The 23,397-nt window shown below is 39.1% G+C and overlaps 1 protein-coding gene across 2 annotated transcripts in view; it reads left to right on the forward strand.

The window, feature by feature from the left end:
* ZFPM2 (zinc finger protein, FOG family member 2) overlaps positions 1–16,461 on the forward strand; it is a gene marked incomplete at both ends in the record, with an annotated part of 316,731 nt that extends 300,270 nt beyond the window's left edge. For both annotated transcript variants that reach the window (XM_080639610.1, XM_080639611.1), the window contains 3 exons: positions 6,675–6,881; positions 11,011–11,235; positions 13,970–16,461. In XM_080639610.1, coding sequence (XP_080495736.1) covers positions 6,675–6,881; positions 11,011–11,235; positions 13,970–16,461 — 2,924 coding nt within the window. The remainder of the gene's footprint in view (positions 1–6,674; positions 6,882–11,010; positions 11,236–13,969) is intronic.
* Between the last annotated feature and the right edge of the window lie 6,936 nt (positions 16,462–23,397).

Raw genomic sequence — 23,397 nt, forward strand, 5'->3', positions numbered from 1 at the left:
AGGCTCCATATTTTATGCTGAACATAATGGTAAAAGTGGCAACAGAACTGTTTTGTCCACTGTATTGGTCTAGTTTTATAGAGTATAACGATTTTACATTTTTTGGAGTCAGTACACTGCAGGCTTATGATAATGCAGTGGTTTAGTTAAAATTAAAGGTCAAGTATCTTTTGGTAATCTCTTCATCAGTAAACAAGGCAAAATTATAGAAGATGCTAGGAAATCATCTCATTAATCTTAATGTAGCACTAAAACTATTTTTTTGTGAGAGTTTGAGAAGTCTGCATTTGCAGGGGTGATTTTGGAGACACTTCACAGAGAGATGGTTGGAACCCTGGCATTAAAATACATGAATAGCAAAATGCTGGGCAAAGTATATATTTTTTGTACGCATGTGAAAAATGCGAAGAATTATTTAGCAACTGGAAAGACTGTTCACAAAATGCTTTTGATTTATTGCTATATATACCACAGATCCATATCACTTATTCTTACATTATTTTATTCAAAAAACTTGTATGAACCATGAGTTGGCATGTTGTAGAATACTGAAAAGGCATTAATCAACCTAAATAAACAAGTACATAGATCTATCTAACAACTATGAAGTAGTTAATAAATTTTTAGCAAATTTGTTACAGAAAAAAAGGTCTAAAAGAGTAGTGCTTAATTATCTGGACTCCTCTGTGCTGGGCTCTCTTTTGATTGTATTAATGAAGCAGCTGGCCCATTGTTTCTCTTTAATTCCTCTATTGTTTTAAGAATATGTCACAGCTCTTTATTCTTTTATCAGGTGCTGTGCAGGAGGATCCACACAATACCTCATACTCCTACTGTATTTGCCAATGCACAAAGAAACCTCCAAAGCATTTTTCAAAGAAGGGGCACACATAATTTATAAGTTCTGTTCCTTGTACCACTCTACTGTCAAAAATTTCAACAGTATTGGATTTGAATTAATTATAATTTTTTATTAAACAATGTGTCTACATATAGATATATGTACTTTGTTCATGTCAAAAATTAGAGATCTACCCAGTAACTTGTGCTGCACTGAAATGGCTTTCATTATGCTGAGTCCTCACAACCCCATGGGTGAGACGCAAGAGGAACCCAAATATGAAGATCCCGTCCTGTTGTGCTGAGCAGATTATCTTTAAATGCTTAACCTGTGCACCAAAAGAGAGAAGATAATAAATTAACTCCAACCCCCATTACCATTACTAAAAAGCATCATTTTTAACAAATTGGAATATTTCATTAGGAGAGGAAGGTTTAATTCAGTTGACGGTGCCTGGAAGTCGTGAAGAGTAACAGTCTGTTGTTTAAATAAATTCTGATAGTCTTTTGACCCTTCTTGCAAAAAGATGTGTATACAGGAAATAGGCTATTATGTTGTTGCAGCAACACAATCAAATCCAGTAAGCCTAATTTTTACTACACCAAATAGTACTTCTGAAGTAACTGGCACTGGAAATTGGTTTTAATAGAAATTGCCATTGATTTCCCTAAACTTCTATGAAATATGTCTGCCATTGCTGGGTCAAAAAACTAGACTCAAATCGTTCAGCAAGGAAAACTGACTGTTAATAAAGACAGGAAAACTGGGATTGCCTTTGAATATGTGTTTATATGTCGTTATGTTTCTTCATCTGTGGAAAAAATAGCTGCACTTCCATCAAACAGCTGTACTCAATGGAAACTTTGATTTTAGGTATTTACTTTATTAGGTCACTTTTCCTAAAAGCCTATGAATTTCCTAAAATTCCTATGAATTGAGGCTTTATGGCTCCATCCATTTTGAAGCTGTTTTCTCCCGGTTGAGTTAATAGTGAAGTCTGTCCTTAAATATATTTTTTTTCAGTCTGTTATCCGCAGACCCCAAGTGATCACTCTTTAAGGTCTGCAAAAAATAAGTGGGGAAAAAAAGAAGCCCACCATCAGAAGATTTACTGTGCCTGGGTTTGTGTCTTCCCTGGGTTCTGAGAATCAAAACTGATGAAGGGCCATCACTTTAGTTGCAAATTGCTGATTCCAAATAGGATAATAGAGGTCACTTTGTTTAAAAAAAGAATCCAAATGTAGAAGGAAAAATTGAAGGGCTGTTAAAAAAAAAAAGGCAAGTTTCCCTTGTATTCTAGATGCCTGACCTACATAAAATAAAGTTTGTATTAGCATGTATATCGATCACCACAATACTCCTTCTTCTGAATACAGAAGTATTACTGCATCTAAATATGATATAATTGGTTCAATTTACTATATATTTTTTATACTGAATGTGGTTCCATATCTTGATGAGCCCAGGTGTAGTTGTGCTTGTGGTTTACAGCATCCCATTGCTTGCATTTTATTATTTTTACAAAACAAATGTCTATCAATCATGGAGATAAATTAGAAAAAATTGTGCAAACCTGACACATCGCTAAGATTTTTCCAGCACGCTGTGTAATTATTAACCTGATTTTTGCCATTCAAAGAAGCCATGAATTACAGATAGCATGGCTGAAGTTAAATGCTTTTATATTAGATACATTTTCTTATACAGTATTCTATAGGTATGGCCATACAATATAATTGAAGCTTTGTCAGCTCTGTAGCCTAGCAACAGATAATACTGTTAGGTTACTGAATTGCTCCTGGTTGACAAGTAGGGAGTATTTTTGTGTTTATCATGTTTGCTAATGATGGGATCCTTTCCAAAAGGCTTGTCTTAATCTTAATTAGAGTTTATCAGCAGAGGTCTGCATGACATTGTGCAGACACTGATTTCATAAATAATAAAAAGTGCAAGTGAAAAATTTGGCAGGAGAAGAAGATATTTAAGACCACTGATTCTTGTAAGAGCAGCATGAATTTCCAGAATGTAATCAAGTTTGAACTCTGACTCTATTCTTTATTATCGAAACTTGCAGTACACTCCACTGCAGTTTTGACAGCAATTATGATTTATAAGCTTCCTGTTAGGAACCAGATCTGTTTGCGCAAGAATCTTGATCATAAACATTACAAAGAACAGCAAGTCCACGGTTTTTCAGGGACATCAGGACCTTACTTTTTCCTTTTAGTAGAAAGTTGGTTTGTTTGGTTTGGGTTTGGGTTTTGTTGTTGTTGTTGTTTAAGGGTGTTGGGGTTCTTCCAAGCAGCAGAAATATTTGCAGTGAAAGATACAGACAAAGAAGAGAATCCTGAAATAACCTTTCCATTTGGTGGAAACTCTGACGGTATCAGATAGCTGCTTCAATGCCTGATGTCATTTGATGAAGAACTGATGCCAATGCAGTTGGAGTGTTATTTTTTGCTCTAGTTTGCACAACATGATATTCTTTAACTTTCCCAACTTTCAGTGATTAAATGAGCATTTGTAATTCCTTGAAATACGAACTAGAAAAAAAGAGTTCAAATAAATACATAATGTTGACAAACATTTTTATTCTTTTCTTTTGTTTAGCATGTATATACTATATATCACATAAATTTCTTCAGTTTAACCATAGATATAAAACAATATATTGCAGGCTCGAGAAGCTTATTTTCAATTTCACAGAGTCAGAACTAGACTCGTAGAGAAAACAGCTTCACAACGTCACAAAGTCTTTTTGTATTTAAAAAACTTTCCTTCCCCATTGGAACAGGAAGGAGTAGACTTAGTCAGAACTTCATCTCATATAAATAAGAGGCCTTTACATTTCCTTAGGAAATCTTCATGTCTTTGCAAATATTTCAAGCAAACATCTTCCTACCTTCTTCTTCATTGTCACTGATACTTGGCAAGGACTTACATGTTATCCTTTTGAAAATCTGCTTTTGACACTGCCCTTTGATTATGAAAAGATGTTGGGGTCCTGAGAAATTCTTGTGTGTATGTCAGTGGTGTCTTAGCATGTGGAAATGTTTATTGGAAGCAAGACTTTTTTCCTATTTTGTAACCACCACACGTCAGGAAGCCCTGGACCCTCACAGGGATGTCTAGGCAGCATAATAATTCATAAGGTAGTCATGTTTGGGCCAGGTTCTCTGCACGCCATTTCCTAGACTGTGCAGTAGAAGGCTCAAGAAGACTTCCACTATTTTCTTCCTGTGCATGAAGGCCAGCGTATTTGCGTTCACTGCAATGAGGGGAAGAAGATTGTATCGTTCAAAACAGCAGCTATTGCCTTAATGTGTGCAAGCAAGCACAGAAGAGGACAAGACAGGAGTACTGCCTCAGAGGGGGCTGTCCTTGTGTGTGACTGTTACAGCAGAGGTGATACACTGTATTTCCATTAGCTGGAAGAATGCATCATTTGAGAGTTCATCTGGGGATTTAACTCAACATGATATCATGTGCTGATGGAAATATGGACATATACGGCATGAAAATGCCTCATTTTCCATAGAGTGGGATGGAAGAAAACAACAATGGAATTATTGGAGCTGAATCCAGGAGTGGATTAAACTTCTGTAGTTCTGTAAATTTCCTTTAATAAGCCAAGCTGGAGATTGTTGTGCTTCCAGAGCTGTCACACATCCCATGGACTGTGCCTGGCCATAGGTGTTACAGCCTCCAGGAGCTGGGTGGAGCAGGCAGCCGAGGTCACTGCTCGCTGTCCCAGTTTAATCTGCTGCTGGACATGAGTCAACACCCTGAGGAGCTCTGACACCAGGAGGCTGAGTCAGCCGTTAGCTGATCCAGACTGATTGCAGCTGGAGACCCAGTAATCAACTACACTTTCTGTGGTTTTTCCTGCCAAGGGTATAGCATGTCAGGATGTTAGCTGGGATAGAGGAAGTCCCAGTTGGTTCTTCTGCAGTGGCTAATTTTTACTTTATTAAGAAATCCAGTGAATAATACAGTCTATGAAGAGCTCTTATTCTATGTCAAAATATACTGAAACATGTTGGTTTATTATTGCACCTTCTGTATATAAATAAAATAGAAGTGCATGTAAATAATGGAAGCACTGTTCTCAGAACGATGAACTGTGTGGAGTTTGCAGTGAGAGTACCCATTTTCAGGTCCTCAGATTGCAGTGTGTATCATGTGTTATTGTCTACAAAACTAATTAAGAACACTTGAGGAATTTAGCCTTATTCTCTCTTGAACAGGTTTTAGACCAGTTTAGCTCTGAAGGCTTCTGTATTTACGCCTGACTTATGCAGTAAGTCAGACTGTGCTTGTCAAATGTTTGAATTCATGCTTGGGCATTAGGATTCTGCATTTGTAGGCATTTATGGCACTATCTTCACATTTCATCTTCTTATTCTCTAGAGGAAATTACTCAGATTTGCACCATTTAATTCTGTAATCTTGGAGGGTAGTAAACCTTACTATGCTTTGGTCCCATCACAGTAAATCATAAACTTTGGAACCACCTTCAGCTCCTGCATTACCGAAGGGTGAATACAGAGACACTTTTGTGCTTTGAAACTTTCATACCACTTTGAGGTCTGGAAGCTTAGCTTTATTTTTCTACTGAAACACATTGTCACTGATGCTGTTTTGTTTGCTCATCTTTGAAAGCTAATAGACTGGTTTAATTAATTGTCCAAGATTTCCCTAAAACAATGTCCTAATTCTTCCATTTAGCTGTGGCATATCATACACTGTTGTTATCTCCTCTACCAGATTTTTGCAACAAGTTGTTTTAAAACTAGAATCTCGTTGAGGGGAAAAAAATGAAGTGCAGTTGAAAAGGCAGTTATGCCGAAAGATAAACACAGCAATATTACTTATCAAAATGAGTACAGTTTTTGCTTGCCTAATGAGTACAACATATAGCTTTTTCTATATATACAAAACCTGAGGAAAAAAAAAAAAGCTTTGTAACGTATAAAGTATGCAACATTATTTCAGGCATAACTGTATTGGATATGTATCTAGGCCTGAGAGTGTAGATAACACAATATAAGTGCTTTGCCTGTCTAAACATGTTAAATAAATGAGCATTCACTATCGCATTCAAATACATTAGTAGATGTACTCGCATAGTTAATTTTCTTTTTAATGCACTACACATGACATTTACAGCACAGAGCTATAGTGTATCTTACTACTTGATGAAAGTTCTTCCACTTCCCCCCCCCCTTTAAACAAACCTTTATTTGAATAAGCCTTTATGAAACAGATCTTTGGCATATCTTCTTTTCAGGAAGTTCAGTCAGTGTAAGCAGAGATAAAGCAGTCATGTTACAAAGTATATTACATAAGGGAAGATTTTTTAGAGAAAGAGGGTGGCAAACATAAGGGAGGGGAGGAACGCCCTTCTGAGGAAATCTGATTTCTTTCTCACAGCTGTTTGGTTTTAATGTGCTGTGATTTGGTATTCAAAATAAAACATCGTTGGAGTTACAAAAAAAGGTAAAAGGTGGCTGGTGAAAAGTAATGATGAAAAAAGTGCCATATAAAATGCTTTCACCTATAGCTTGATTTTCATAATTTAATCTCATAGGAGACAAAATGGAAATTAAAATGAATGTTCATGCTGCAAATAATTAGGAAAAGTATCTCCAAATTATTATCCTTGTACATTGAAAATTCCTATATTGGTAGAAGGAGGTAAAAATTATTTGCCTCTTTACCTTAAGCAAGCCATCAAAATTTAAAAAGAGACTGTAAAGATGTGGCACTGATGTTTTACGTTCTGAAATCTAATATCGTCAATTATATCTTTCTGCTTTTATGTTTCCTGTAGGAGGGCAGCTTTGGTGTACCACTACCAAGGCCATCTCAGAGGGTGAAGAGCTGATTGCCTTTGTTGTAGATTTTGACTCAAGGCTGCAAGCTGCTAGTCAGATGACTCTCACAGAAGGCATGTATCCTGCACGCCTGCTGGACTCAATACAATTGCTCCCTCAACAAGCTGCAATGGCATCTATTTTGCCGACAGCTATTGTGAACAGTAAGTGATGAATACTATTCTCTGGTGGTTTTTTAAAACAGCAGTACTTCAAGGGCACATATGAAGAGCTAATACAGCGATAGTGAATTCAAGACCACAGAAACCACACGACTCAAAACCCACAGCTTGAAGCCTGCTTTTGTTCCCCTGGCATCTCAGATGAACTCATAGACATAAAAAGGATCAAGAGCAGCAGTTTGGTGTCTGGGTTCTGCAGGAGCCTCACCCAGAGTATCTGACCTGCCCTCATGTGGAGGTTCTGTGATCTGCTCCTAGAGTCAATAGGATCAGAAACTGTTAAAAAAGTAGGTAAGATAGGCCTGTTAGCTTACAAAGTCCAGCCTTTGCTTCTCAAGTAAGCTTTGGCTTACACCTGCAGCTTCTGGTAATAATTCATGATATTCAGTGGAAAGGAAGACTAAATCTCTTCACTGACTGTTTCAAAATGCAGTGGAGATCGTACCTTATAGAAGCCCGATTTATTGTACTATCTCAAATCAATGTGGCTACACAAGAATGTTTTTACATCCTGTGGACATCAGTAGACCCTATCATGGACAAAATACAGGATGTAATTAAGTGCTGTCCTTAGAGGGGAGGCACACATGTACGTGGTAAGACAGTTGTTGAACTGAGACAATTCAGCTTGAATGAAATTTCAGTTCTTTAGCTGTTTATTGTTAATTTTTACCATTATATAGCCCTAGTTCCTCGTCCTCCTAAGTACTTTTCAAATATATTAGCTGTTACCATCATCCTCACCAGTCATCACTTATACCTAACAGACATCCTTAGCTGTCAGCACTTTGCAAGCCTGCCCATCTAGACCCCATCCAAGGTTTGTAAGTATTGTAATTAGATACAGTGAACTGCTGAACACAGTATTTCAGGTGTGAATGCACATGCAAGCACATGATCTGCCACTCAGGCTCAGGCCAAGTAACACTTTGTCTTGAACAGACAGTCACACCATCTTCAGGCTCTTCAGACAGGACTCATTAAAATATCTGTGGTAACGCTCTTTATTCCATGCTTTTTGGTTTTATTTTGGGTTTTTTTTGTTGTTTTTTATTTTATTTTATTTTATTTTATATGTATGGTTTTTGGTTTGGGTTGGGTTTTTTTTAATTGCTTATTTTCTGGATAAACAGTCTTGATAGGTTCAAATTTATTGTTAGCCTGTTTTAAAAGATAAACCTTAAAATGTCCAAGTCATCAAACTCCTACCTTCCAAAGAGTGTGTGAGAGCAACCTTAAGCCCTTTAGCTAAGTGCATTCATTTTTGCCCCAGCAGTGGGGCTGCTGTGAGCTGATATACCTCTTCACAGAACTAGCAGTTACCACCCTACAGGACCTTTCCAAAAGGTGTCAGAAGCCTCTGAAGTGGACTACCAAGTTACCACAGTTAGGGCAGACCAGTTTTTATAGCCAACAGCTCCAAGGGAGCCACGAGAGAGGAATTTACGTAGCCTTAAGGGCAAAGACTAGTTCATAGCCTGTTTCAGCTGAGGGTGTATTTTTTGTGGAAATCTACAGGAGACCAACTCTGGGCTTTAGCAAAACATTAACTTCAAATAGCCTTTATCTGTTTTGCATTCCTTCAGGGGAGTAATACTTTCAGGTCCCATCCCTATACATTGTTCACCATGGAATTCCACCCTCTCAGGATACAAAACTCCTGAAATACCTTTCCTTTGCATGGCATGTAATGGGAGTCACCTGTTCACCAGCTCCATAACTGGAGCAACAGAGCCATCAAGCCCATAGGAAATAAAGATAGCTGGAAATTCATTAATCAGAAAGTTCAATTCTGTGATGGAATGCAGTCACATTAATTCAAATAGGACGTGATGCAGTATCAGAATTTCTGATAACTATTTTTGGGTTTTTCTGTGGAAAGGAAACCTATCAGTTCAATTTTTTTAAACCATTTGAAGCCAAAAACAAATGCTGAAAAGTCAGCTTTCACATGAGATGGACATTTCAAATTATGCAAGCTGTATCAGTAATAGTTTAATAGTGGTAGATACTGCTTGTTGAATGCTTATGTCTAAAAATCAAGCACAGCCATTCTGTGGCAAAGGAAAAAATAGAGACTGGCAGTGGTGTAAATATTTTATGTAAATTCATGAGCAGAAAAATAGGCAAGCATTAGCAGTGGAGTCAAAGCAGCAGACTAAGCAATATAAATTTTGGCTGCATTTGTAGATATTTAACAAATAAGAGACTCATCCGTTTTGGTGGGTTGGAGCCTTCAGCTTTGTTCACTCTAGGGAATTGGAACAGAGCAATTGTCCATTGTCCTATACTCATCAGTATTTGAAATTAAACGTATGATTGTCGTGGATAATGAATTACATCATCAGCTACACATGCCATATTTTCAGAGCAGCCAACCATTCTTCAAGACTAAGTTAATTACATTCACTAGCAGCTTTTGGCATTCTGAAGTCAGTGGGAGTTTTGGTGTTTTTAGGGGGCCTATAAGGATGCTGGGGAGGCACTCTTCATTAAGGACTGTAGTGATAGGACAAGGGTAACAGGTTAAAACTTAAACAGGGGAAGTTTAGATTGAATATAAGGAACAAATTCTTTACTGTAAGGGTGGTCAGGCACTGGAATGGGTTGCTGTGAATGCTGTGAATGCTCCATCCCTGGCAGTGCTCAAGGCCAGGTTGAACAGAGGTTTGGGTGACATGGTTTAGTGTGAGGTGTCCCTGCCCATGGCAGGGGGGTTGGAACTAGATGATCTTCAGGTCTTTTCCAACCTAAACCATTCTATGATTCTATGTTGACTAAGGTGTGTTTTGATGTTGACTACAATTGCCCATTCTCTGATCTTCAGGTCAGTTGGCACAGTCTGGCTGCACTCACAATTTTATCCTCTCTTAGTCTCAGAAACAGATGAGAAGTGACCAAACCAGTTGTAGGGAATGATCCTAGATCTGTGGCAATTCTTGTGCTGTATGCAGGAATGGGGAAGGTATTAAATTGATTTAAGCAAAAATGTGGAAGGCATCACTGTCGTGATTTAACAATACAAACAAGAAGTTCCAATGCTCTAGTCAGGCTCCTGTCACTGTTTAATTTACTAGTTAAGATGTACTCTAAAGGGCTGGGATTTCTTTGTTGTTCTTACTGATAGGGTCCAAGTTCAGCTTTCAGAAAGATCAAAGATCATTTTTGTCCTTCTGAGATAGATACACAACATGTACTCTTTAGATGCCATTTGGATAGGGTATTAGCAACCAAATATCTATCTGCTTTACGTAAATACACAGTATTCATTATTACTGTTCACATGAGTAGCCTTCAGTATGTGATCAAAATATATCTACTCCCTCTGTTGCTGGGAAGCACTCTGTGCAACCTCTGCATTGTCTTCTCCTCAGAGAGGGTGCTGACATTTTGGGATAGAAGGCAATGAAGAATTTAATCACTCTTAGCAAATATCCTTTTGCATAGTGAAAAGTGTAACAGTTATAATTTACCAAAAACAAGGAAAAAGAAAGTACATTAGAATTTTTAACTTCTAATATTAATAACATCAGGAACCCAGGAGACAAACATGCTGCTTAGTATAATATTACATTCAACACTGTAGGAAACATAATCTATTCTGGGCTCCTGGATGCCAGAGCAACAGGATTTTACAGTAATAACTGCATAAGCATTCTGAAAATACATATTCTTCAGAATGATCTGCAATTAGCACTCAAAAATTCCAAGGCCCAGTGCTGGAAAGACTTGTGCATACGGAAAAAAAAAAGTGCAATTGAAATATGTCACTTATCAGGAGTGAGGTATTGGAAATGTAGCTTAGGTCCTGAATGAGTACTGCATATTCACAACAAACAATCAATTTAATTTCATTCTTTTAAGTAATTACATGCCAGAAACTTCTAGCTCATTTTTTAGTAACTGTTTTTAAAATCTCCTTCTGAAAGAAACAACTGTCTCCCACACTCATTCTCTCACCTGCAAATGACATTTTCATAAACCCATGATTCTGTTTTTATTAAATAAGCATGTATTTAATGGGGAAGTGAGGGGAATTAATCCAGCTGTGTTAATTGGCTGGCACTGAGTGCACCATGGCTAACCTGCACCTGGTTATATTTGCTTGTAGAAGACATATTCCCTTGCAAGTCCTGTGGCATTTGGTATCGAAGTGAGCGAAACCTGCAGGCCCATCTCATGTATTACTGCAGTGGGAGGCAAAGAGAGGGGCCTCAGCTGTCAGAGGAGAACGAAGAGAGTGCTCAGCAGATATCCAGTGTCTGCCCCTTTCCACAGTGCACCAAAAGTTTTTCTAACGCAAGAGCTCTGGAAATGCACCTAAATTCTCACAGTGGTAAGTACCATGTATTTTCCTGTATTATTTTCTAGATTTAGCTATTTGAAGAATTATTCACTATATACATTCAATGAATCAGTGCCTCCCCATATACATGCAAGTGTTGGGTGTAGACGCTACCAAAATGTTAAGAGTTTCTGATCTGTCTTCTACACCAAGCACCTCTCTCAGGTAGCCAGTATCATTTCTCTTATCTGCTAATCCTCATTTGAATCCTGTCTCTCTCTTAATATGCATATACACGCATACAGGCAACATTTTGTTACTGGTGAAGGTATGCTCAGGAATCAGACACAGTTAGATTGCTGCTACTAGGTCTCCGAGAAATTCAATCAATTACTTCAGTATTCTATCCACCATACATGAGTTGGCTAGACTACAATCTCAACTACCCTGTTCTGATGCTCAGCAGAGAAACACACCCTCAGAGAGCAAGTCCTGCTGAAGTAAGATCTTGAAGTCCTAGAGTAGGCTTCTTAGGCAGGAGACTTTAAGGACCAGGGACCAAAACTCTATGGAACAGTGTGCTTTTCCCAGAAAACTTGTTTCATAAGAACTTTGTGTTTTATAACAGTATTCTTTTCCCTGTTTATAAAATGGAGATAGTATTTTAGAATCATCAAATCATAGAATTGATTTGATTGGAAAAGTCCTTTAAGATCATTCAGATCAACAGTTAACCTAGTACCGCCAAGTCCACCACTGAGCCATGTTCTTAAGTGCCACATCTACATATCTTTTAAATACCTCCAGGGATGGTGACTCAACCACAAGTTTGCAGAACATTCTGCATTGGAGCTTTCAATAGCAGAGAAAACCTACAAATAAGAAAGACCACAGTGTTAGGTTATGTGGGGTGTGCTGTCTAGTGTACAGAGCTGTGTCTGGAAAAAAGCAAGGGCCCTAGAGGAGTTCTGATCCTCCTGTTAAATGGATGGAGTCTAAAGGACACTAATGTGTGCTTTATTCACAGAATAAAGCTTCATTTGGCTGCAGTGTAAAAACTCCTGGGGAAGTAGGAGTCTGCTCTATGGACTTGGTGCAGTGAAAAATATTTCTCTGATACTTGGGCAGCAATTACAACCCTAGAAGGCATTGTGTTTCTTTGGAGGAGTTCGGTACCTACCAGGAGTAGAAGAGTGCTGAGAAACTTTCATATGTACACAACAGGGACAGCACTTGGCCATTCATTTAGAAATCAGATCTTTCTGTGCTTCCAGATCTTAACTTTGAATATCAGGCTATTGCCATTATCTGTCTCTTACTTAGCAAATATTTCACGATTCAGTGAAACAGCAGAACAGTAGGAACAGCTTCAACAAGAGCAGGTGAATGCAGCCCAGCATGTGTTATAGCCTAGTAATTAAGACCAGGTACTTTTGGAACATAACAAATTCATTTCTCCCCAAGGAGAGGAAAATTCTGAAATAGTAGCTATTTTATAAAAGGGTTGCTTCAGCTCTTTGCATTTAGTGGCATACCATTGACTTAGGTGTCAAAAGTATCACATGATGTGGGAACATATGAAACACCATCTCGTGGCAGTGGAGGAGCTCAAGCTTCATATGGCCTCCTGGTGAAAAAGTGCCTGACAGAGGACAAGCACTGATTAAAGTGCCTTCGGGCCTCTGAGGCAAAGAATAAGTCAAATTTAAATGTTTACAACTGTGGGAGTCACTGACCTGCAGGTACAACAGAGGGACTTCTCAGTGACTGAACCACAATATTCTTGCAGCTTTATATTGTCCAACTACCATGAACCTGGTGATCAAGGCATGGTATGTGTGTGTGTCTGTGTAGACAGAACAAATATTCATTTTAGATTCTGAATATCATCCCTACCAACATTTTTTCAGTTTTTATTGTCTAACATGTAATCAAAATCTGTCTTGTAGCAGTAGAGAAATTTGGTCTTATCTCTTTTTAAAGCATTTTCAGTTTCAATATACCGTGAAACATGTTTTTGTGTTTCAGCAGTGATTGTAAGGTGGCTTTGAATGTACTGTTCTTGAAAGGGAAAGCTGTACTGATTTCATGAAGAAAAAGTGGTGTATTACAGCAGTAGTTGTCTATGGCCATTATATGTGGAAGATAAAATGTTGGTGAAGCCGTATCTTACTCTTCCTCCTCCCTTCACAATGAACGCAACTCATCAGTCCTTTCTGACAAGGATAGATCTGTATCCTGTTCCCACACTACAGCCAAGTCATGAAGGCGAAGAGCTGAGCATCAATAATGCTCAAAATGCTCCTTCTGCTCTGTCTGTGGCTTTCAGGCACTCTGAGTCTGAGGGCTGTACCTCAAGCCACATCATAATCTTGAGCCTCTTGACCTTGATGTGCTTCCTGGGCATTCAAAATTTCCAGTGATTGTGTGTGGGGAACATTATGTCTCCTTTAGTTAAAACTGTAATTTCTAAGACCTTTTCATTTAGAATAAATCCAGTCTATTTTTATTCTTTCCCTTGTTTGTTCTTTCCCTTCATGTCTGCTAAATGCATGCAGATACTAAGGCTCTCCAAAGGAGAGCAGAAGTCTGGGAATATCCTCTAGCAGTTTGAGGAAAGAAATTCTGAATCACTTCAAGTATTTACAGGATGACTAATACTATCCCATCAGAAGAAAATTTGTTGTTCTCACTGTTTGTTCCTTCTGTCCAACTGATTTTCCAGTGCACTTCAGAAAGGGCAAAATGGTCACTTTATTTTGTATTTTACTTGTTTTATCTATAGGAGTGAAAATGGAAGAATTTCTGCCTCCCGGTGCTAGTCTGAAATGTACAGTTTGTACTTACACTGCAGACTCGGTGATTAACTTTCATCAGCACCTGTTCTCGCATCTTACTCAAGCTGCCTTTAGATGCAATCACTGCCATTTTGGCTTCCAAACTCAGAGGGAGCTACTGCAGCACCAAGAGTTACATGTCTCTGGCAACAAAATTCAGAGAGAAAGTGACGTCGAACACTCTCCAAGTGGAAACGAAGAAGGTTTACAGCCAGCAACAGACCTGCTGAGCAGAAATGATGTTCCCCAGAGCCAAAAGACCATGCAGACTAAAGATGCAAGTTCTGATACAGAGCTTGATAAATGTGAAAAAAAGGCTCCACTTTTCCTTCCAAACCAGAGGCCAGAAACCCAGCCTGCAGCAAATAAGCAGAGTTTCTCATACACTAAAATAAAATCTGAACCATCCAGTCCAAGACTTGCTTCATCGCCAGTTCAGCCTAATATTGGTCCTTCTTTCCCAATGGGACCTTTCCTTTCCCAGTTTGCTTTTCCCCAAGACATCACTGTGGTTCCTCAGGCTTCAGAGATATTAGCCAAAATGTCTGAACTGGTCCATCGAAGACTAAGGCATGGAAGTAGCAATTACCCTCCTGTAATTTACAGTCCTCTGATGCCCAAAGGGGCTACATGTTTTGAGTGTAACATAACATTCAATAATTTGGACAACTACTTGGTACACAAAAAGCATTACTGCAGCAGCCGATGGCAGCAGATGGCAAAGTCACCAGATTTTTCCAGTGTTCCAGAAAAAATACCAGAAGCTGTAAGTCCCAGTAACGGTCAAAGCTCTATAAACATTCTGAATGCAGGTCCCCATACGTCAGATCCAGAGAATCAACTTCTGCAGACATCTTGCATAAATTCTTCCAATGTTTTAGATTTGATTGGGCCAAACAATAAAAGTCATGAAAAAGACTTTACAGCACAATCTAAGAAGTTGTCAAGTGCAAGTAATGGTGATGATAAGATAAATGGAAAACCTTCTGATGTGAAGAATCCCAGTGCTCCTTTAGTAGAAGGGGAGAGTGATCCTAACAAGACCACATGCGAAGCTTGCAATATTACTTTCAGCAGACATGAAACGTACATGGTCCACAAGCAGTATTACTGTGCCACTCGACATGATCCACCACTGAAGAGGTCCGCTTCCAGCAAAGTGCCTGCCATGCAGAGAACAATGCGTACTAGGAAGCGAAGGAAGATGTATGAGATGTGCCTACCAGAGCAAGAGCAAAGGCCACCACTAGTTCAGCAGCGATTTCTAGAAGTAGCTAATCTTGGCAATCCTTGTACATCTACTCAAGAGTCTACAGAGGGACTTGGAGAATGTTACCATCCACGATGTGATATCTTTCCAGGAATAGTCTCAAAGCATCTGGAAACTTCACTGTCTATTAACAAGTGTGTTCCAGTTTCAAAGTGTGATACTCCCCACTCCACTGTGTCTTGCTTGGAGATGGATGTGCCAATAGATCTCAGTAAAAAGTGCTTGCCCCCATCAGAGAGGACGTCCACTTCTCCCAAAAGGCTGCTGGACTACCATGAATGCACAGTATGCAAGATCAGTTTTAACAAGGTAGAGAATTACCTGGCTCACAAGCAGAATTTTTGCCCTGTCACTGCCCATCAGCGTAACGACTTGGGACAACTTGACAGTAAGGTGTTTCAAAACCCAGAAAGTGAAAGAAACAGCCCAGATGTCAGTTACGAGAGAAACGTAATCAAATGTGAGAAAAATGGAAACTCGAAACAGTCTTCTCCTAATGGAAACTTGTTTTCCACACACTTAGCAACACTTCAAGGACTAAAGGTCTTTAGTGAAGCGGCCCAGCTTATTGCTACAAAAGAAGAAAACAAACATTTGTTTCTTCCACAATGCCTTTACCCTGGAGCAATAAAGAAAGCTAAAGGAGCAGATCAGCTTTCTCCATATTATGGAATAAAGCCAAGTGATTACATTTCTGGTTCTCTCGTCATTCATAATACTGATTTAGATCAAAGCACAAATACAGAAAGTGAATCTCCTAAAGGCCAGGTGCCTTCAAATGGATGTGCTGTGCAGAAGAAAGAGTCTCTTCCACTATTGCCAAAAAACCGAGGCATGGTAATAGTTAATGGGGGACTAAAACAGGAGGAAAGACCTGCTGCAAACCCACAGCAAGAGAACATTTCCCAGAATCCTCCACATGAAGATGGGCACAAGTCTCCTTCTTGGATCTCTGAGAATCCCTTAACTGCAAATGAAAATGTCTCTCCAACAATTTCTACAGCAGAGGAACAGTTGTCTAGTATAGCTAAAGGTGTGAATGGTTCTACCCAGGCCCCAACCAGTGGAAAGTATTGCCGACTATGTGACATCCAGTTCAACAATCTTTCAAACTTTATAACTCATAAGAAGTTTTATTGCTCGTCACATGCAGCAGAACATGTCAAATGAAACAATCAATCACCTTTGGTACCTGTGTTTAGCATATTGTTCCATACAGTCTGAAGAAAGCTGTTTGAATTACATCTGGACAATCAGGAGATTTCACTATTGCCGAGTTGAAGACTTAAAGGTGTAATTTCATTACAGTTCATTAGTAAAGTGTATTATTGGTGCCATTTTCAAAAATATTAATTTATTTTACCAGCAGTATTCATAGCTGTAGTTATGTTATTTTTTATTTAAAAACTTTATATTAAAGTCATTTGTAATGTTATTGTATAGTTATTGTGTAGCACATATGGTTTGCACTGTATAGTAGATTTTAAAGAAAATAGTCGCAAACAATACAGAAGAGCATTTTAGAGATAGCTTCAAAAGCACTTGTGTATCCTGATTTTTTTCTTATATGCTGTTGCAGATATATGTATATGCTAAAATATAACTTGCAAAGAAGTTTCAACTATGCTATAGAATTCGCCTTAAAATTTCAATTTTCTGAACAATTGGGCTCAGTTTGCACTTTATATTTTAGCAGATACAGTACCTTAGTCATTAGGCTTTGCATTTGTATGTAGCAGTATGTTTCTGTCCACTTTCTTAATCTAAAACGTACGTTAAATGAAGATGGCATTTTTTTTCTTGTATAGTACTTGTATTTTCTTTCGCTGATGCATCTCTGTCTCAATTTTTAAACCTTTGCTGTTAAATGCAATACTTTATAAAGAATGAACAAAATTACTGGAAGCAGTATTGTGAGTAATGAGGTCATATCAATCAGTTTTATCTTTTGAAAGGCACAGTCTAAAACAAAACTCTAAACTCAATGCTGCAATTATGAATCTAATTCATATATAAGATATATTTAAATATAAGAGTAGCAATACTGCAACTGGTGATCACAAAGATAATGTTCTACTTCTGATAGAAATAATTTCTCAACAAATGTTGTTACTATGCATGTATATGGATGGAATAAAATTCCAGATCATTGGAGAAGTTTGACAGTAATTTCTTTAAATTTGTTTTACCTTCTTTTTCAAGGAGAATTTAGAGCTTACAAACTGTGAAGAGAAGCTCTTGGAACTAGGTAAACATTGCTGCCTCTTCAATAGCAGCAAAGTGTTCAAAGAGAAAATTAGTACAAAGGGTGCTTCCACTTCAAAGGAGTTTTTGCTGACAGGTCGCTATACAACTAAGTCTAAGACTACCTGGTGAACTAAAAATGTGAAGGTCTGAGACCAGAAAGACTGTTCTCTGTACTTGAGCTCCTGAAGACTTACTTCTCTGATAGTACCTCCATATGTCAAAGTCACTGGAACAATCTGCTTCATAACGCCACTGTGTCTTCAGTGGTCTTATATAAAAAACAGTAGCGTGCATTTAAACAGAACAGCAGTTTGCTCCACCAATTCAATACAGAAATACTGTTCAATAATTTATGTTATAGTAAAATTTCAACAATTGCACAATTACTACCCTTCAATTGCAATTGTTCAGTCTCTTGAATGCTGTTCTCATTTAAAAATTCATACTATAAAAGTGACCTATTGAAGCATTTTTCATCCTACAAATCTGAAAGCAAAACCATGACCTGAATAGTCATGTGAACAGTTGTATGTAATTTAGTTCCTGTATCAGCCAAAGAAACAAAGCAGAACAAAATACATAAAAGGATGCTATTTCAGCTTAGCAGCCAGCTGGAGTCAGGTAGAAGAGTATGAAATACCACTGACTGTTAGCAACCCCGTTTCTGTGTACTTTGGAACTGAATTTGTCCTTTTTTTCATTTCTGAGTGTAGGTACATACGATCCAATAGCAAAACCAATGGCTAGCTGGACTTTAAATACAGAAGAAGAGTGCTTAAAATTGTGCTAATTCTCACTCTCAACAAAGGTAACAGGTGTATACATTCATTTCAGTAGGGCTAAAATTGGTCCTATACTAAATACTTTGGGTAATAAGACTTGTGAAGGGGATAAAGCATTACAAATACAGAGAGACTAAAGCAGACAAATCATTCATGATTATTAAACATTTATTAGAAAGTAGTACTTTTTGACCTTCTTGGTGGCAAATAAAAAAAATCTGTCCATTATACAAAATTGGTTTAAAGAACTAAGAAATTTCATCTGGATTGAAATAAGCTAATTCTGAAAGGTCCACATGCATAGATGAAAACTTTTAGGTGAAGTTGGTCCAAAAGCCACAGGTTGTGTAATTTACAGTTGCTGAGCTCTAGGGATGTGTTTAGGCCATGAGAAAGTAAAGGAGAATATGAGGGTTAAAGGGAATACATAGCTGAAAAGCAGTGCCAAAAGAGGAGAGCCTTATCAGAAAACATTTCTGATCTGGAAATGCTGAGGGTAGCTGATATATTCCAGAGGTAAATTAAAGCCTGCCATACTACATTATATTCTTCCCACTGGCTAGTCCAATTGCTTTACATGACAGAACATACCTGGTAGTGTTTTCTCTTTAGAAATTTTCTATTTGGTTGACTGGTCCCATTTTTATAAGTTCAAAACAAGCACATCATGTTTATCTGTGGGTACAGAGTTACTCCATTTTCTACGCATTTTACTCACCTCACTGGAGCTCTTGGCAACTCTGACACATGCTAAACCCCAAAGTTATACCATCACACTCTCTGAAAGTAAAACTTAACACTAGCCTGATGGGTAGCAAATATAAATTACTGATATTTGATTTCTTATATATTTGTTAAAAATAGAATTTCATAAAGATAGCTGCTCACATAGCTGGGCTCAGGAACAGTGTTTTCCCATAACTTCACGCACTACTTTACTTTTTTTCCCCCCCACTTTCTTTATTGCACCCATTTTTTAATTTGTTCTTCTGAAATAAGAATACAAACACTTTGGCCAGACAGAAATCTATCTCCTGTCTCTGAAAGCAGTTTTCACAATGCTGACCTAATCCCAGCTGGGAGCTTTACCCACACCTATGTTTAAGTCATAACAGAAATAAACTGCTTAAACCTGTTTTCTGACCCAGTGATTATTTGTATTATCTTCAGATTATATCCACACATGTGTTCAGGGTGATAATAGAACAGGTGAACTCCTATTGCTAAAAACTTCCCTTGAATATAGACCCTTTCCTAGTTCTGCTTTTAAGTTTTTGTGGGTTTATTGATTATTTCTTAAATCACCTGTGCAAAGAGAGTCTATCCTTAGTGAGCCTTTGATACCTAGAACTCAGCAGAAAGCAGAGCACCTCAGTTAAATGGTTTGAATCTGCTAATCCTGGTCAGCTGGAGTCAATGAGTAAATCTTTGGATCTGTTGAGTGGAGATGAATAGCCTAACAAAAGGTATTCAAGTATTTCCTGGCTTTATGATACAAAAAGTAAAATTGCTCCACATGAAGGCCTAATATTTAGAAGAGCTGATTCCTGCCCAACTCCCTGTGTCCTGATTGCTTGGTGGGGTTTGCATTCAACTTTTTGTCTTTTTAAGGAAGATTTCCTTATTCACAAGACATCCCATCCACACATAGCGCTCAGAACTAGTGTTGTGGCCACATCCCTGTCTGTCTCATTTATTTATCTGTATCCTAAAATTCAGACTTTGAAAGGCTGTTGTGAGTCCCCCTTCATACCAGAATGTTCACACAATTGTGATGCAATCTTTCACATTGCCATCTGATTGTTTTACATGATGGTGATTTTTGTCATTGTAACCATAAATCAGGTGGACATACCTAATGCAAGCAGTAAAGTGAATTGCTACAAGCTGATGTCTGTTTGTCTTGAATTACTTGTAATAACTTTAGGGTTCTGATAACATTTTCTCATTGCTACAAATAACCATAAAACTACATCATTGATATTTGCTGTGGATCCACACTGCTAAATTTCCAAGTCTCTCATTTCTACCTAATAACTACTCACTACATTCATTGTCTGACACTGCCAACAGGAATGTAGTAGTCACATCCCAAACACAGTCCGAGAGGACATTTGAGGTGATTGCTCCCTTGTACAATAAATGCTGCACCACTGAGAAATGCAGAAGGGAAAAACAAAACAAAACAACCCCCCCCCAAAAAAAAAAAACCAAACACCCCAAACCAAAAAATCCCCCAAAAAAGCCTGATGAAGAAATTAAAATGTTAAATCAAAGCCACAACCACTGTCAAGGTGGGGCAGGCTAATTCATTGCTCTGAATGCACATAAACTATGAACCAGAATTCACTCTAAAAAGGTGGACCTGAGGTGGTGCTCTGAACAGCCTGAAAAACGTGGAAAAAGAAAATTCTGTGGTGAGTACAATGGAAGAAGGGTGGTTTGGGATGATCTCACTGAGGGGCCCAAGAAGATAAGGAAAAATGAAATTGGCACTTAGTTAATCTGGAAATTGCAGTATGGATATGTTGATGGCTGCAGAAGGCAGCAGTTGCAAGGCGTCAGCACTGCAAAACCACTGCACATCCCAGGAAGCCTGTTGAGAAGGGCTAAAATACTGATGAGGCAAAATCCTTGGAAGATCACTCCCAAATGCTGAACACTGCAAAGATTCTCCTCTAGCTGGAGGTCTGTGACTAGTGGAGTCCCTCAGGGATCGGTGCTGGGACCAGTGCTTTTAATATTTTCATCAACGACCTGGATGAGGGAACTGAATGTACTCTCAGCAAGTTCGCTGATGACACTAAACTGGGAGGAGTGGCTGACACACCAGAAGGCTGTGTTGCCATCCAGCGAGACCTGGATAGGCTGGAGAGCTGGGCGGGGAGAAACAGGATGAAATTCAACGAGGGCAAGTGTAGAGTCTTGCATCTGGGGAAGAACAACCCCATGTACCAGTACAGGTTGGGGGTTGACCTGCTGGAAAGTAGTGAAGGGGAAAAGGACCTGGGGGTCCTGGTGGATAGGAGGATGACCATGAGCCAGCAATGTGCCCTTGTGGCCAAGAAGGCCAATGGCATCCTAGGGTGCATTAGAAAGGGTGTGGTCAGTAGGTCAAGAGAGGTTCTCCTCCCCTTCTACTCTGCCTTGGTGAGGCCGCATCTGGAATATTGTGTCCAGTTCTGGGCCTCTCAGTTCAAGAAGGACAGGGAATTGCTTGAAAGAGTCCAGCGCAGAGCCACCAAGATGATTAAGGGAGTGGAACATCTCCCTTATGAGGAGAGGCTGAGGGAGCTGGGTCTCTATAGTTTGGAGGAGACTGAGGGGTGACCTCATCAATGTTTACAAATATGTAAAGGGTGAGTGTCAGGATGATGGAGCTAGGCTTTTCTCAGTGATGTCCAGTGATAGGACAAGGGGTAATGGGTGTAAACTGGAGCATAAGAGGTTCCATGTGAACATCAGGAAAAACTTCTTTACTGTGAGAGTGACAGAGCACTGGAACAGGTTGCCCAGGAGGGGTTGTGGAGTCTCCTACGTTGGATATTCAAGGCCTGGCTGGACAAGTTCCTGTGTGATGTACTCTAGGTTACCCTGCTCTTGCAGGGAGTTTGGACTAGATGATCTTTTGAGGTTCCTTCCAACCCTTGGGATTCTGTGATTCTGTGATTCTGGCTCCTGGTGGTCTCATTTTCCCCAAGGCTGACAATGAGGAAGAGAATCATAACTCTTTCCACCTCCAGATCACCTTCATGGCCCAGGCACTGTGCTGCCAGGAGCTGTCAGAACAAACACTGCACAGAATAGATGCGTGTGACCATGTACATTAGAGGTAAGTCAGATAGCCAAACTTCAGCTGTGAATGTGCCTGGTCCTCTTGTCTGAAGTCTTCCACGTAGCTTGCTGACAGTGCTTTGAATCCAGACTCCATTTGAGACCCCTTAGGGCCACAGCAAAATGAACCAAAATAATACTGGTTGCACTCATGTATGGAATGAAACAGAGCAGAGGCCAGGGAGGTGGGCAGGAAATCTGCACTCACATAATTAAAGTTTCTTCATCACATGGAGGCTCAAGATGAATGAATTGTGACTGGAAGTGTGAGATGAGCTTTTGAGCTGGGATGAACAGAAATAATTCTGACAGTTTCAACTTCTAAATACATGGTTTTCTTACTATATGCACAGACACACATCTGTTACATAAAAGACATACACAGAGAGATGAGCATGTCCAAAAGAGGAAAAAAACCTAGACTAGATTAAAAAGTTGAATCAAGCAGCTGAATAAGGTGATTAGACACATTCTTTATTGAAGAAGTAACAGCCAGACCCTTTAATCCTCATTTCATAGGTAACTGGCACATTTTGGTACATGGAGGGTGAGGATATATTCATTCACTTCCAAATTTAATTGTCCTTCTTGCAAAATTGCTTTCTCCCCTTTCTGCTTTCAGCTGCTTTGCAGAGGTCCTGGGCCAAGATGCTTGTCCAACCTACCAACTCAATTGCCCATGCACTCATTTTTGCCACCTGCCAGCTTGGTTGGTTTTGTAAATGTCTTGTTTTCTGTTGGACTTTTTTCGTTTCATTGTTTGAAGGTTTTTAACCGTCTTGATTCAAGGTGCCTGACTCAGGGTGGAGGCAAGTGAAAGGAGCCACCTGAGCTGGAGTATTGGAGAGGGTGGTAATCTCCACCACTGAGGTGGGAAGAGGCAGTTGCTGCCCACTTGGCTGTGGGGCAGCCCATGAGCAAGCCCATGGAAAGCACAGGTCCTGCAGTATTTGCATGACTCAAACATCTCAGCCTGGCAGGAGCCTTACACAGCACTAGTAATAATAAAACCAATAGCTCCATACCACTCAGTTTTGCCTGCAGGTGCATATAGCTATGAACAACCATGTTCTTTTCAAACTTCTGGGTAGGGTGTGATGAGTAGAACTGGATAAAGCTGGAAACACCTTCAGAAGGAATTCTAGTCTCAGCTTTTCCAGTTCCAGGTGTTACTGTAACTGTGAAGCCAGGTTCATGTGATCTTGCGGTGATGGCTGCACATAAATGCAATCACTCTTCAGGA

The sequence above is a fragment of the Psittacula echo genome (assembly GCF_963264785.1).
Source record: "Psittacula echo genome assembly, chromosome: 2".
NCBI lineage: Eukaryota > Metazoa > Chordata > Aves > Psittaciformes > Psittacidae > Psittacula > Psittacula echo.